Source organism: Hyperolius riggenbachi, chromosome 9 (genome assembly GCF_040937935.1).
Source record: "Hyperolius riggenbachi isolate aHypRig1 chromosome 9, aHypRig1.pri, whole genome shotgun sequence".
Taxonomy (NCBI): domain Eukaryota; kingdom Metazoa; phylum Chordata; class Amphibia; order Anura; family Hyperoliidae; genus Hyperolius; species Hyperolius riggenbachi.
In genome coordinates this window covers 145,028,531-145,045,473 of record NC_090654.1, presented here as the reverse complement: position 1 = coordinate 145,045,473, position 16,943 = coordinate 145,028,531, and the positions used below count along the sequence as shown (strand labels likewise).

Sequence of the window (16,943 nt, the reverse complement as noted above, 5' to 3'; positions counted from 1 at the left end):
ATTTACTGGCTGAGTCGCTGGAACCAAAAGTAGGGTGCTGCAGGAGACCAGAGGATCTGTTTGTCACCGCGCAGAGTGAGTCGGACACAGGGTGGCTGGAGGGAGGGGGCCGGCAGAAGCCCCAGATAAGTTACTCTTGCTTTTTTTGTAGGTTCCCTTTCAAGCAGACCTGAACTCAGAACTTCCTCTCTGCTCTAAAATATAAGCAACAGCATAAAAACCTTTAAAGAAAAAAACATTTCTTTGTTACAGCTGATACCAATCCTGCAATGAATCTGCAGTGTATCTACTTCCTGCTTTCACAGAAGCAGACACCTTGTTAACATTCTGTGGTTTCAAATGAGCTTATCTGCCATGGCAGTCAGGTGACACTGGGAGAGATCAAATTACAACTTGTGGACAGCATGGTGGCATAGTGGTTGCAGCGCTGGGTCCCTGGTTCGATTCCCAGCCATGGCACAGAGTTTGTATGTTCTCAGTGTGTCTGTGTGGGTTTCCTCCGGGCACTCAGGTTTCCACCCACATCCCAAAAACACAGATAACTAAAAATTGGCTTCCCCTAAAATTGGCCTATTGTATTAACATACACAATACATGATGGAGGACACATGACTACAGTAGGGATTAGATTGTGAACCCCTCTGAGGGACAGTTAAGTGACATGACTATGTACTCTTTACAGCTCTGCGTAAGATGTCACGCTATATACATACTAAATAGTAATAAATAGACACAAATGAGGGGGAATTAAATGGGCTAAATTCTCTAAATACATATAGGGTGCATTTCTCCATACTTCCTTTCTGTCCTGTTCAGGTCACACAAACACTTTTAGGAATGAAAGAACTAGGTTGCCTTCCTCCCCTCACAGTGTAGTAGAAAACTGACGAAGTCCCTTCCTTCTGCATCCCCTGCTGAATACAGGCATGATGCATGATTGAACTTTGTGACCTCACCAGTGGTCAGAATCAGTCGGCTGTCAGACTGGAGCTAAGCAAGCCCTGATAAAATACCAGATGAGGGACAGCCGTTACAGAGCCTGCTGCTGCCATGGAGTTCAGTGAGCCTGTGACTGTGTGTCTTTTCCTTACTTGTTGGCTGGGATGGCATAGACACCTATCAGATTCAGAATGCGACAGGCAAGGGAATGAAAGCAGCTGGAGGTGGAGCCTGATGTGCAGAAGAGCCAAGAGGAGTTTTGAAGGGAGAGAAGGGTATCTGGAGGCAACCGGCAAGCAGAAGCAGTGAAGGCTGACCCCGGAGGTTCCATAGCAAGAGGGGGAGGAGCTGCGGTTTAAAGGTGGCGCGGCCACAGATTCTAAATTTAGCCATTTATTTAGGAAAGGGTTCTTTGCAGTAAGAGTGATTAAGATGTGGAATGCATTGCCACAGGAAGTCGTTATGGCAAACTCTATACCTGCATTTAAAGGGGGCTTAGATGCTTTCCTTGCGTTGAAAGACATCCATGGCTACAATTACTAGGTAATGCCTAATGATGTTGATCCAGGGATTTTTTTCTGATTGCCATCTGGAGTCTGGAAGGAATTTTTCCCTTTTGGGGCTAATTGGACCATGCCTTATAAGGGTTTTTTCGCCTTCCTCTGGATCAACAGGGATATGTGAGGGAGCAGGCTGGAGTTGTACTTTGTACTGGTTGAACTCGATGGACGTATGTCTTTTTTCAACCATAACTATGGTAGCTATGTAACTATGTAAATTGGACGGACGCTTGGCGACACTGGTCAGTCAGGCACATACCATGTGAGCTGGTGTCCCCCCCCCCCCCCCTTCCACTATTCAGCCTCTCACTGACCAGCCCTCTGCTAATAGCTCTGCTCTTAACTCTTTCACTACTGGAGGTAGCTTCTTCAGCCTTGTGTATTATAATATGTATACTCTGCTGGCATGTTCTCATTCTCCCTCCCTCTGTATCTGTCTCTCTCTCTTGACTCTGAGTCTAGCCTCTCTCTTTCTCAGAACCCCCCCCCCCCCACACACACACACACACACACACACACACACACACACACTCTCTCTCTCTCTCTCTCTCTCTCTCTCTCTCTCCGTATCTTTTTCTGTGTCTTTCTCTGTATTTCTTTCTCTGTCTCTCCCTCTCTCTGTATATCTCTCTCTGGCCCGTATGCAATTAATTTTTTCACCTGAGTTTTCTCCTAAGAGATAATACAATTGAAAAAGTACCCAAATGTTGGTGAAAAAGTATGATCACATTTATTCGGAGTATTTTCTTGCTTTCTTGCTTGCTTGCTTGCTGGCAGTTATTGCTGCTAAGGGTGGCCCAACCAGTTATTAGGTTCAGGGGGCAATTTCTTTTTCACACAGGGCCATGTAGGTTTTGGGGTTTTTTTCTCACTAAATAATAAAAACCATCATTTAAAACTGCATTTTGTGTTCAATTATGTTATCTTTGACCAATAGTTAACGGTTTTTGATGAGCAGAAACATTTAAGTGTGACAAACATGCAAAAGAATAAGAAATCAGGAAGGGGGCAAATAGTTTTTCCCATCACTGTATCTGAGAATTAATAATTGTATTATCTAATCTATATATCTATCTATTAGATATAATTTACATTTATTCAGATTCTGTACACTTTTAATGATTACGACTCCACCAATAATTACTGCTTTCTCCAACTCCACGACTCTGGCTCTGCACTGTGGTGGTCACAGAGGAGTCTGTGACAAAACTGGTTATGTAAGCTTCTGTAACAGTGCCCTACTCACCTAGGTTTGTGTTACATCACATTACTGTGAGGGTAATGTGGTCACCCAGGCTCTTGTGACCGAGTTTTGGTTCCCCAAGCTCCCGGGAAATAGCAATGGTAACTATGCGCCTTTGACAGGGCTGTGTTTTTTTAAAACTATTTTTATTTGAGTTTACATAATCCTATAACCTTAACCAAGGCACAACAAAAAAACTAGTGCACAGGCAAGATACAGGCTTCATTTTAACTGAAGAATTGTTGCTTGATGGCTGTTCTAAACATCCAAGTGTCTGTAAATGAGAGAGACCAGGAACCCAATAGTGCAGTACCGTAGGACCAGGGAAATAATAAGGTAAGTAAGAATATACTCACAAAGGTGGATTGCAATAATTTGCAACCACCATCAGAGTCTGTGGGGATATAACAGTCCCCGCTTGGTATCCCAGGTCTGTAGACACAAATGCTGGTTGGTCACTGTTCTGAGTTCAGGGGACTGAACGGTCCTCGTTACCAGGACCCCTTAGGGTATGGGAAGGACTATACACTGGTGCAGGCTTCCTGAATAATGTGTAACCGGTGACGGTAAATGGAATTAAGAAGTGTAACGTCTTCTTCTCAGAAGAACAAACCATAAATAATGGAAAAATAATAGTTTATTCATGCACTTTAGGCAACCCGTTTCTTGGGTCACAGCCTGTTTGCTCAGGTCAAATACACGTGCCTGCAGGTATTTGTTTAAACTGCTAGGGCACCTATATGGTATATGGGTGCCTACATGGCAGATGGCTAGGGCACTTCTATGCCATGTAGGCGCCCTATCGGTTTAACCGAATACCTGAGGCATGTGTATTTGACCTGAGGAAGCGGGCCATGACTCGATAAATGTATTGTCTACCGTGCATGAATAAACAATAATTTTTCCATTATTTGTGTTTTTAGGGTGCCTCCACCAGTGTATAGTCCTTCATTTTGATGGGGCAGTGTTCACCCAGGCTTGTGTGCCATACCACACACCAACTAAAACAAGAAAATGAAAATTGTTCCAAGCCTTGGTTTACTAGTGCAGGGGTCTGTGTCTTGGTGACTGTGGATCATAGCCTGAGCTGACACAATTGATTAGTTTGTAACTGAAGAAAATAAATTCCCTGTTTTTGTAATAAAATCACTTTACACAGAGGCTGGTAAATCAGTCATACCTAGCTATCACTCTAGACTTCCTTCTAGACTTGGCGAAACATCATGGTGGATATATAACTATAAATGATTTTTTTTTTTTATAGATCAAATGAGATAAACAGCATCGCTCCAGCAATTGCTACAGATTCTAGTTACTGTATTTTTCTCACCATAAGACGCTCCTGACCATAAGACGCACCTAGACAAAAACCAGGGTAAAAAAAAATAATATACTAAACCTGGTGCATCCATGGTGCAGGAGATCTTGTGGATCTTCTTCCCTCATTCCCCCCCAGTTATTATATCCTCCATGTATCCACCCTGTGCTTTTTTTTATACCTCTTGCATCATTCTCTGTTCCTCTTATGTCTTCCTCTGTCCCCTGTGCCCTCCTTTGCCCCCCTTTTGACCTCCTCTATCCCCCTGTGTCTCCTCTGTCCCCCTGATGACCTCCTCTGTCCCCGTGTCCTTCTTTGCCTCCTAGACTATCGGCTCATGTCAGAACACCAGGCGGCCGTGAGTGGCATGCAGCGTTCCCCTATTGGCTGCATGGCTCCTGGAGGCTGATGTGACTCCAGATCAGTTGGAGCCGCGGCGATATGGGACTGGATGGCTGCCGGTCCCGGGGTCAACACCTGTTTATAGTGAGCAGCAAGTATATATCTTACCAGAAGGGCACGGGGGCCAGGCAGTAAGACAAGGGAGGACACTGGGGACACAGGAGGGGCCAGGCACATAGCACACGGGACACAGGAGGGCACATGAGAACAATGGGGCAGAGGGCACAGGGCGGCAAAGGAGGATAGAGGGGAAGCTTATGAATACCAGCGGACCATAAGATGCACCGACTTTTCCCCTCCACTTTTGAGGGCGAAAAAGTGCATCTTATGGTCCGAAAAATACGGTAATCTCGCAGGCTTGGTCAACTGATTTAAAAAGAGAACTATACAGTGGATTAATCTTGATTGTCTTCGCTTATTTGCTAAAGTTGAAATTGTCATTTTGCTTTAATTTATGCACATATCTGTTACTAAAATGTTTAGACTCATTCATTGTTTTGGTTATTTCATGCCGCTTTTAATTTACCGTATATATACTCGAGTATAAGCCGACCCGAGTATAAGCCGACCCCCAGCTTTTACCTGATAAAACAGAAAAAAAGTATCGACCCGAGTATAAGCCGAGGGTAGGAGTTGAAGCACCTGTGCCAAACGTGTCCGTATGGCACCTTAGTGTTTATCGCAGATTGTATCTTATTTCTAACAACTACAGTTGTTTTTGTGCAATCACTTCTATCACCCCAAGTGTAGTTCCACCCCAAGTGTTCTATCACCCCAAGTGGCTTTTTTTTTTTTTTTTTTTTTTTTTTTTGCATTTTAGAGTTTAGCAGAACTTTAGCAAGAAAACATTGAGACAGTAGTGAAATACTGTCGTTTCTAATGTACTCTCCACCAGTGATAAACAATAAAAGATGCATTGAGAAGGCTTATGATTTGGAGAGCCAATGGAGACAACATCTGATGTTATTGGCGAGAAAGGAGCAGTGAGAGAAGGAGCAGGGAGGACTAAATTGGATTGTGCAGCTAATGAGGTACAGCTGTTTAACATAATAAATTAAAAATAGACAAGGCACCTGGCCCGGATGGCATGCATCCTCGGGTCCTAAGGGAATTACGTTCAGTTATAGATAATCCCCTTTATCTTATCTTTTTTGACTCTTTCAACTGGCAGAGTCCCAGTGGATTGGCGTACAGCCCACGTTTTCCCATTATTTAAAAAGGGCAAAAAAATCAGATCCAGGAAATTATAGACCTGTAAGCTTAACATCAGTTGTATGCAAACTATTTGAGGGGTTACTAAGAGATACTATTCATGACTTCATAGTAGAAAATAATCTTATTTCTCAGCATCAACATGGGTTTACTAAAGACAGGTCCTGTTTGACTAACATGCTCAGCTTTTATGAGGTAGTGAATGCTAATATGGATATTGGGAATGCTGTAGATGTGATATACTTGGACTTTGCAAAGGCCTTCGATACTGTTCCCCACAAAAGTCTGGTGCAAAAGTTGAGGATGCAAGGACTGGGGAAGAGTCTGTGTTCATGGATAGGGAACTGGCTAATGGACAGAAAACAAAGAGTTGTGGTCAATGGATCGTACTCAAAATGGGAGACTGTTAGCAGTGGGGTCCCACAGGGGTCTGTTCTGGGTCCAGTGCTCTTCAATTTTTTATTTTTTTTTAAAGATTCTTTATTTAAAATATTTTTAAACATATTAAGGAACAGAGTACAGAAATAGAGAACAAGGCATATGGAATTACATACCATGTATAGCGATGAAAGGCTCATAAACATTAGTCAGCCGTCAGTGCCGACCTGAGATAGTTTATAGCAAAGTATGCATGCATAACAAGCATAAGATATAACCCAATGAGATATACCAGGAATAGGTAGCTATAATAGCTATACCAACTATTCACTGAACCACATGGCTGCACCCATGTGTGCAAAAATAACATCCCCATCCTAGACCCCTTAATGTGGGGGGATGAAGACCAGGGTGAGTCCGGGGCCCTGTGGGAACATACACCCAGGCTCACCCAGCAACTGATTGCGATAATTGCTTCGGGGGTCCTGCTACATGATGTAGTTTTAACCTGGCGGGTATAAGGAGAGACCATGTCTCTCTAACCCAACGCTTCCAGAACATAGAAGCATCTAATGCTATTAACCTATGAAAAGGTGTCCTAGAAGATAAGACAAGAGGAAGAGAGAGAAAGTATGAGAAAGAATAGAGAGTAAGAGTGGGAGTGTAGGCTCATGGTCACAAGAAGGAAAAGACCTTTCATAGAGAGTAGGGAGCAGGGAGGAGAGGGGGGGTGGAGAGGGGGCAGACGGAGCTTTTCATCTGTGTATATCCCAATGTCCATGTGTATCTACTCCCGAAATTTGGGTTTAAGAATCTTGCACCGGTCTTTAGGTGCGAATATGTTCCGCAAACTCCTTTGTTTCCTCGTATTCATGCCATGGGGCCCATGTGCGGCTAAACTGCTTTCTTTATCGTGTATCAGCTGAGTAAGGCTCTCCATTCTTTTGATGTGTTGGATCTCTAAAAGCCATTCTTTGACCAAGGGTGCGGATGTGGATTTCCAATGGCGTGCGATTAGCAGCCTAGCGCATTGATTAAGTGTTTAGATAATGATTTTTTATATCTGCTTAGACTTCTGGGAGTATTGTGAATCAGATAGTAAGCTGGGTCTGAAGAAGATTCAACTCCAGTTACCTTAGTTATAATTGTCTTCACCGAGTCCCAGTACGCAGCAAGATTCGGGCAATCCCAGAAAATATGTAGGAATGATCCCCGTTGGAGTCCACATCTCCAGCAGAGTGGGCTTACAGTAGAAAACATTTTATGTAGTTTGGCAGGCGTATGATACCATTGTGTAAACATCTTATAGCCTGACTCTTGTATCTGGGCAGCGATTGATGTTTTTTGTGCAAGAATAGTCACTTTCTGCCACTGGGAATCGGAGAAGACAGAACCTAATGTTTCTTCCCATCTGGAGCGTATGTACTGTGCTGGATCTCCACATGTAGATAGCATGACATATATCTGTGAGATGCCCCTTGTGATGTAGCCCTCCCCTGCGCATAGTACTTCAAATTGTGATAAGGTGCGAGAGAGTTGTTGTTTGGTTCCCAAACTTAAGAGGTAATGTCTAAATTGCAGTAAGGGCCAGTTGTCTAGTAGGGGGTTTTCCCTCTGAGCTCGGAGGTCTCCCAGGTCTAACCATCTCCCTTATTTTAGTAATTGTCCCGCCCTTAAGGTATAGTTCCCACGCCAATGTAGATATGCCCTTCTGCACATGCCGGGTGGGAACCCCGGATTATCTAACAGCGGGATCAGGGGGGAGGGGGACTCTGATAGCAGCCCTTTTTTGTTATATTTTGCAAACAGCTGAAGCGTATGAGAGACCAAAGGATATGAGATGCCCGAGATGGCAGGTTTGTCAGGGGCCCATGTCAGGTGTCTCAAGGAGGGATGGGCTAGATCGTGTTCCATTGTGACCCATTGTTTAAGGGATTCATGCCTATGCCAGTCAGCAATCCGTACCAGGGTCGCTGCTTCTTGATAGAGCTGCAAATTGGGAATGGCCAGGCCCCCTCTCTCTTTGGGAAGGATAGAAACAGAGTATCGTAATCTCGGAGGCTTATTCCGCCATATGAAGCGCTGGAAGCATTGTCTGATTTCTTTAAAGTATGAGGTCGGCATCGCTACAGGAAGGGTCTGAAACAGATAAAGGAAACGAGGGAGTATATTCATCTTTATGATGTTGATACGTCCGAACCATGAAAATTTAGAGACATCCCAGCGTTGTAGGTCAGATTTCACCCTATTTAGAAGGGGTTTAAAATTGAGCTGGAAGATATCAATGGGATTACTAGGGATCTTAGTACCAAGATACGTTAAAGCTTGAGTTGACCACTTAAAAGGGAAATTTGATTCTAGTCTCCCTTGGAGTTCTGGGTCTATGTTAATATTCAGTGCCTCCGACTTGTTGTAATTAATTTTAAAGTTAGACAGCAGCCCATATCTATGAAATTCTTTTAAGAGGTTTGGTAGGGAGATGTGAGGGTTGGTAATGTAGAAGAGCAGATCATCTGCGTAGGCAGCGATCTTATGTTCTGCCGAGGGTAGTCTGAGACCTTGTATGTCCCTATTAGCTCATATGGTCCTTAGAAAGGGTTCTAGGGTAAGGGCAAAGATAAAGGGAGAAAGAGGGCAACCCTGGCGCGTCCCGTTTGAGATAGGGAAAGGGTCTGACAATTCGCCATTGATTTTTATGCGCGCAGAGGGTCTTGAGTATAGGGCCATGATATGGGAGAGCATGGAATGGGGTAACCTAATGTGTTGTAAGGTGCTTTGGATAAAATCCCACTGGACACGGTCAAAGGCCTTCTCGGCATCGGTAGAAAGAAGTATTGTCGGTAAGTTTTTCGACCGGGCCCAGTGTACTGCGCCCAATGTCCGAATCGTATTATCCCTGGCTTCGCGCGTTGGGATAAACCCCACCTGGTCGTAGTGCACTAATTTCCCCATGAAGGGGGACAATCTATTTGCTAAAATCTTAGCGTATAGCTTCAGATCGATGTTAAGCAGGGAAATAGGGCGATAATTGGAACACAGCGATGCGTCTTTACCTGTCTTATGTATAACTGTGATATGGGAAAGGAGCATATCATTTGGAAAGGATCTGGGATTAGTTTCCTCCGAGATCGAATTGAAAGCTTTCACTAAAAATGGATGCAGTAGGTTCGAGTAGTGTTTGTAATAGTCGAGCGAGAACCCATCGGGGCCTGGGGCCTTACCAGTAGATGTTTGAGAGATTGCTATTTTCAGTTCGTCTATGGAGATTGGGTCTGCCAGTTCTTTGATTTCCTCGTCTGAGAGGACTGGCATCTGGGACTGAGTTAGGTATTCCTTTATTTTAGCTAATTGCTCAGTTCGGGGAGTTCCAGGGGAATCTGTTGAGATATTGTATAAGGTTGTGTAGAATCTCTTAAAGACCCTAGCTATAGAAGCCGTCCTATGATGTTTAACGGAAGCAGAATCATTTATATGTGGTATATAGTTTGACACTTGTTGAGCTCGCAGTGCTCTGGCCAAAAGGGTGCCGCATTTATTCCCGTATTCATAATAATGTCGTTTGCAGCGCTGTGCCGCATAGCGCGCTCTGGAAAATAATAGGGACTTTAATTTTTCCCTTTCGGCTTTCAATGCTTCCAGCGCCTCAGCAGGGGCGGAGTGCCTTTGTAGCTGCTCCATCCTTCGTATTTCCGAGAGGGATTTTTCTATTGCAGTATGTTGTTCTCGTTTTTTCCTACTCCCTTCCTGAATAAGAATTCCCCTAATAACGCACTTATGTGCTGTCCAAAGAGTCATTGGTGACATACCCTCTGTGTCGTTAGTTTCGAAGTATCGCTCGATTGCGCGCTTTACTTTCTCACTTACTTCCCTATCTTGTAGAAGGGAGGTGTTAAGGCGCCAGTTTACTGGACTCCTTTTCTTCTCAAGGATGGAGAAGGATATCGTTGCGGCCGCGTGGTCAGAGATTGTTTTCGTAGCAATGTCTGCATCCACGATCTCGGAGAGTAAATTATGTGATGAGAAAATATAATCAATACGTGTGTATATGTTATGTGGGTGCGAGAAAAAAGTATATTCGCGGTTAGTTCGGTTCAGAATACGCCACGGGTCTATTAATTGCCGAGTCTGTAGTGCTAATTTGCATTTCTAAATAATCCTATATGGGAGGGTAGACCTGCCAGTGGAGGAATCTAGTGAGGGGTCCAGGGTGACGTTTAAATCCCCACCTATGATCACGCTACTCTCTGCAAATGCATCGAGCTCTGTTAGAAACTTCTCAAGGAATGTATATTGTCCCGAGTTTGGAGCATAAAATGTGCCTAGTGTCACTTTCCGTTGGTTGAGTATGCCTTTCAATAGGTGGAACCTACCCCCTGGATCTGAGAGTTGTTGAATCTGGGTTAGACAGACCTGTCTAGCAAGGATGATTGCCACGCCCTTTGTCTTAGTGTCGGGAGAATTACTTAGGAAGACCTGTGGAAATCTTGCATTCCCCAGCCTAGGGTGGTCTGTACCTCTAAAATGTGTTTCCTGGAGAAACGCTACCTGAGCCCTGGACCTGTGCAGTTCAGATAAAAGTGCTGAACGTTTCTCTGAGATATTTAACCCATGGACATTGAGTGTCAAGACCTTAAGTGATCCCATAGTCCCTCAACCCCGCCCCTCCCCGTCCCCCCAAACAACCCCCCAGCCCCTGACATTGACAACACTCCAAGAAAGGAAAGAGAGATGAAAGTAAAGAACAGAAAAAGAAAAAACCTTGGGGTAACTGCCCCAGAGTATATGAGTACTGGGGTAAAATCCCCAGCACCCATATCACCCATATTAGGTCAGACCATTTTCCCACAAGGGGGGAAAATAGTTTCCTAACTCCGATCATCAAGGGGAGAGGGAGAAGGAGGTCCATACCCGCTTGGACTCCTCTTCCTCCGCCCCCGGCCACATATTAATGCTGAGAGTGTTAACCCTCACTGGTTACCATCATAAAAAGAAAAGAGCTCCGCAAGAGATAATTTTTACACACACCTGTTTGCTTGCCATTGTACACAAATTCTAGACCAGACCCCCGCCTCCTGTCCAGCTTCTAATTCAACATATATATAAGCTTCCGGGCAACCCCTCCCCCTGCCCCCCGCCCTCGCCTATCCCCACATCTGGAGCCTCCTTGCCCACTAAATGGGAGAGACATATCCTTTCCATTCATGTGCCCTGCCCACTGGAGTCATGGGACCATTATAAACTTATAATTGAAGGAATAAGAGATCAGAAAAGCAAGATGGGAGGGGCCTATTAATGCTCCAATGTGTTCCGTCCCCCGTGATCCAGCTCAGACCCACCAGGACCCTGGTATGCGTGCAGTATCGCCAATATGGCCGAAATAATATAGTAGATTAGGTGGAGTCTCCCGGGTCCGGACTCAAAGTGTAGGGAGGATAGCTACTAATAGTAGAATATTTTGATGCTTATTTATGATACCCCTCCAATAAATTAGAATGGTCATAGACCCGTCCTCCTTTGTTGGCGTAACTTATAGGATTAATAGCGAGTCCGAGCCGGACCAAGGGCCCCACAGAAGCAAGGGCACAGTTGCTCAGAAAGCAAATCACAGTGATAGCACCTCACACAGATCTGTGAATAAACATACGAGCGCATATCTTATGGTGAAAATAGTGCACACTATGCAAGCCCTGAGCTGATCTAGACCATGCGGCTATAGGTTATATGTGTTATGGGATCGCCCGAGTGTATAACTGCAGGACTTCCCCCGTCAGCTTCTAGGCTTGAATAGTACGACTCCACAGGGATCCCAGTAGAAACCTCCAGGGCGCTCAGGGCCTTATGTGCTCCGAGGGGGACCAAAAGAAAAACCACATGTCTAGTGGGGATATATAGGAATTCACTGAACCCAAGCTATATAAAGGCACGTTCCTTGATAAGAAACCGAATGTTTAAGGAAAAATCAATATTATTAAGGCAGGGTATCAATATATAGATGGCATATTTTAAGCATTAAGAACGTATCTGTTACTGAGAGACTGTGACTGTTCAAGCAATATCGTGTCTTATCGGGGGAGGGTAAGCAGAAAGTTAAAAATTCCCGCTCTAGGTCCGTATGTCACAGTTGCTTTATGGTGTCCCAAGAAGTAGAGGCTTTACGGCCTGCAAACAGTGCAGGGGGGGACGCCCCTCTTCCGATGCAGACCAAAGGGACCGTAAAGAGCGTATCGTAATACGAGCCCCATGAGATCTAACGCAACCTAGGGGCAGACATATAGGTACCTAGGGGCCCCCGACAAACAAGCCATAGTGGTAGTTTCACATGATGGCAACATAAAGTGAGGCAGTCTCAGGGGTAAAGACAGCTAAGGACCTCCAGACACTGATACCTGTAGAGCGTTTGAGAGAGTAGATCCTGGTGACACCACGAGATGTTATTGATATGTGGCTTGTCAATATCAATGTGAGCTATTGCGTATGATAGCGAACAGATCTTCGGGAGGCCATGAGGCGGCAACATGGGGGGCGAAGGGGGGTCAGCCAGGAAACCATAAAGTCAGTGAAGAACAAGGGAGGGTAGATCTGGTACTTATCGTGCGTAGGCGAGCAGAGCGATCAGCGAATGTTGCGGAGACATCTAGCATCTTTCTAAGGTATAGCGGAGGGAAGTTCATGGGGTGGTTTTTGTAGCAGGGCGTTGTCTGCGCTGGCGCTGTGGCTTAGAAAGATCCATGAGATCCGGGTCCCATTCCGGAGCCGCAACTGCCGTGATATCCAGTTTATCAAAGAACTCTGTTAGCTCTCGTGGGTGCTTTAGAGTGCAGGAGATGTTCCCCAAACGCGCATGGAGCTGGAACGGGAAGCCCCAACGATAAGAGGCTCCCGCTTGTTGAAGTGCCTGTAAGACCGGTTTTAAAGCTCTTCGTTGCATTAGGGTAGAGGGTGCCAAATCCTGGTACAACGAAATTGATGCCCCGTCAAAGTCAATCGATCCTGCCGTTCTCGCAGCCGCCATGACCATTTCTTTCAGGGCGAAATCTTGAACCCTGAAAATAACGTCTCTGGGGGGCTCCGACCCTCGAGGAAGCGGACGTAGTGCACGATGTGCTCGGTCTAATTTGAATTCCTCTGTGGGTTGCCGACCCAGCAGGCCATTGAAGATTCCTTGTAAAGTGGGCTGAAGATCTTCTGCCCTGGTAGCTTCTGGGAGGCCTCGCACCCGAATATTATTTCGGCGACTGCGATTCTGGAGGTCCTCAATCTGTGAACGAAGTAGGCTGTTCAATAGTTGCTGTCGGGTTTCTTTTTCCTTGAGGGTCGTCACTTCGGTCCGGAGATCCGTGGTCTCCTTCTCCAGGGTGGACACCTTCTGCGCCATAGAGGTAATTTCATCTCTGATGGTGGCTAGTTCTTCTTTAGTGGAATTCACTATCCTCTCCGTCTGTAGTTGCATGTCCAGTTTAGTGGGCATTCCTCTTAAGTAAGCCCATATGTCCTCAAGGGCATTGCCCTTCTCTGAGAGGCCCGGTGAGCTGGAAGGAGAGGAGCCTGCAGTCTGGGAGGCGGCAATCTTAGATGCAGTGTTGCGGGTGGAGACCGGGGAGAAATACTGCTCCAGCGTGTCCTTGCCTTTCTTTTTCTCTTGTTTTTTCTCTGCTTTTTTAGCAGACTTGCTTGCCATGCCACCTCCGATGAGCAATGAAGGTATTCCAGGGGTTTAGCGATGCATAAGGGCTAAAAAGACTTACACGTGGCCGGGAGCTTCAGAAGAACACGTCTTTACGCGGCCATCGTACGCTCCGCCCCCCCTTCAATTTATTTATTAATGACCTAGTAGATGCAGTAGTGAGCAATGTTGCTATTTTTGCAGATGATACAAAATTGTGCAGAATCATCAACTCTCAGGAAGATAGTGTCATATTGCAACAGGATCTGGATAGGATGGCTATATGGGCACATAAATGGCAGATGAAATTAAATGTTGAAAAATGTAAAGTCATGCATTTTGGTCGTACCAATGGTCTAGCACCATACAAAATAAATGGGATACAGTTGGGGACATCAAACTTGGAGAAGGACTTAGGAGTACTCATCGACAACAAGTTAAATAATCGTACTCAATGCCAAGCCGCTGCAGCTAAAGCTAACAAAATTTTGGGATGCATTAAAAGGGAAATAAAAACTCGAGATGCTAGCATAATATTGCCCCTGTTTAACTCTCTAGTAAGGCCACTCTGGAATATGGAATTCAGTTCTGGGCACCACATTACAAAAAAGATATTGCAGTTTTAGAGCAGGTGCAGAGACGAGCTACAAAATTGATACGTGGGATGGAAGGTCTCGCTTACCAAGAAAGGTTAGATAAACTGGGTTTATTTAGTCTAGAGAAAAGACGCCTTAGAGGAGATCTAATTAACATGTATAAATACATCAGAGAGCAATATAAAAGCTTGGCAGATGAGCTTTTCGTCCCTAGGCCTTCACAAAGGACTAGAGGACATGATCTGCGCATGGAGGAAAAACGTTTTAGCCATTTATTTAGCAAAGGATTCTTTACAGTAAGAGTGATTAAGATGTGGAATGCATTGCCACAGGAAGTCGTTATGGCAAACTCTATACCTGCAATTAAAGGGGGCTTAGATGCTTTCCTTGCGTTGAAAGACATCCATGGCTACAATTACTAGGTAATGCCGAATGATGTTGATCCAGGGATTTTATCTAATTGCCATCTGGAGTCGGGAAGGAATTTTTCCCTTTTGGGGCTAATTGGACCATCCCTTGTAAGGTATTTTTTTGCCTTCCTCTGGATCAACAGGGATATGTGAGGGAGCAGGCTGGAGTTGTACTTTGTACTGGTTGAACTCGATGGACATATGTCTTTTTTTAACTAAAATAACTATGTCACTATGTAATAGGCAACAGTTGTCTCAGTGTAGCTGGGTCCGTGCTTTTTGCTACTGCACATGTGCGCAGCACGGACCCAGCCTTACACCGGGAGGACGAGAGGAACGCAGCCAGGCGGGCGTGCGAGCGGGCGGCCGGGTGTGTGGCGGGTGCGCGTGCGTTATGGGCGGATGCGCGTGACAGGCACGCGGAGACAGACCTAGCCCGTTTTTAAACGGGCTAAGGTCACTAGTAGATCAATAAATTGTGATAAGTAGTGATAAAGTTATTAGCGAATGAATGGGAGGTGAAAATTGCTCTGATGCATAAGGTGAAAAATCCCTGCGGGCTGAAATGGTTAATGACTGAGCAAAGGCTCCAGCAGTTAAACGCATGGCGAGGGACACGGGAGGGAAAGACGGACACAGCTGCGCACACTGCTCTGTGAGGATTCATGACAGGTTAGCAGCATGCATGTATAAGCCGAGACCCCCACTTTTGGGCCACTTTTTTGGCCTCAAAAACTTGGCTTATACACAAGTATATACGGTACTAGAACCTGACCACAGTCCTAAGATGTCAGGCTGAAAATACTTCAGCCCACTGACTTCTGCATAGATTGCAAACTTTTCAACAGTCATCAATCATAATGCCATCACTCAGTAGGTATATTATGAAAAAATAGCAAACTTTACTCCATATATAAAGGTTTTGATCACGTTTTTTAACAGTCCCTGAGGATGCTAATACTTTGCTTAATGCTCTGTACAGTGTTGTAACACTCAGTTTAGAATGTTGGGGAATCCTGTAGACATAGCTCATAATTGTGAAAAGTCATAGTTGGCTACAGAATGAAATGGGAAGGCAATACATTACAATATGAAAATACAAAATGTATTGCATACAAATGACAGGTTATTTCTTTTTTTTCTTTTTGCATTGAAATATCTATATATTTTTTTCTTTTCATTTTTTTTTCAGACCTCTTCAAGTAAAAATCTTGTTTATGTTCCGGTGCTTAATATTCCTCAAGAGGACTTTCCGCTTAGAACAGAATGTTCATTCTTCCTGCTTGAAAATGGAATAGCCGAAGACCACTTGACCTTCCGCGATCAGATAGATCTTGCTGATCTCTACAAGGCAGGGCAGCTGTCACTGACATTGGTAGATCACAATGTGTTACCCAGGTAAGTAAGAGAACTACCGGTACTTCCCCTTCAGTTTCATCAGAATGGTAGCTAAGTAGGTAACACCTTTTCCTGGTAATGCTGAGGTTTTGATTTACATTCCCTCAAACTCTAGCCTGAGTTTGTATTTTCCCCATGTATGTACGTACGTATGTATGTATGTATGTATGTATGTATGTATGCGTCTGCCTAAAACCTCAAAAAAATAGTGTGTTGGGAAACAAAAGGAACACAAAACTAATGGGTGAACCCAATCTAGTTTAGTGGTTACAAATTCATGGAGGCAAGAACAGAATTATTCTACTCACAGGATATGGGTCACTGGTCATGGTCAATACAACACATATGGTGAAATCAAAACCCTTCCCACTCAGTCTAGTAATGCATGTAAGGTCTAAATTTGGAACACTCTCAAAAGTAGCCAGTTTTGGTTCAAATTCGCTTTGAATAAGAAAAGTCCAAAGGTAGTTTAGCACACCTTGTTTAAATGCAGTACCGATTTTTTGCATATGTCAATACAAGCTTTGACAACTGTTTTGGGGCCGTGTGTGGGGGGATCCTCTTCTTCAGAGCCGTGCAGAAAAACAACTATGAATAAGAGTATAATACTAGGATATTATATATGGCACCCAAAAACGAGGTCATGAAAAAATTAAGAGAATAAAAAAAAAAAAAATCACAAGAACTGGAGGAGTTGGAAATCACGTTATATGCGCAAGTAAGATCATAAATGCCAGAAATGTCTGGCAATAACTTATTTTCAAATACAATAACAATACATTTTGCAGATGTAACCTGCTTTTAACTAGATTATGCTATGCTGT

The 16,943-nt window shown here is 44.4% G+C and overlaps 1 protein-coding gene across 1 annotated transcript in view; it reads left to right on the top strand.

Annotated features, from left to right (window-relative positions):
- PRUNE1 (prune exopolyphosphatase 1) overlaps nucleotides 1-16,943 on the top strand; it is a 213,323-nt gene that overhangs the window by 129,097 nt on the left and 67,283 nt on the right. The window contains exon 3 of the mRNA XM_068251725.1: nucleotides 15,914-16,119. Coding sequence (XP_068107826.1) covers nucleotides 15,914-16,119 — 206 coding nt within the window. The remainder of the gene's footprint in view (nucleotides 1-15,913; nucleotides 16,120-16,943) is intronic.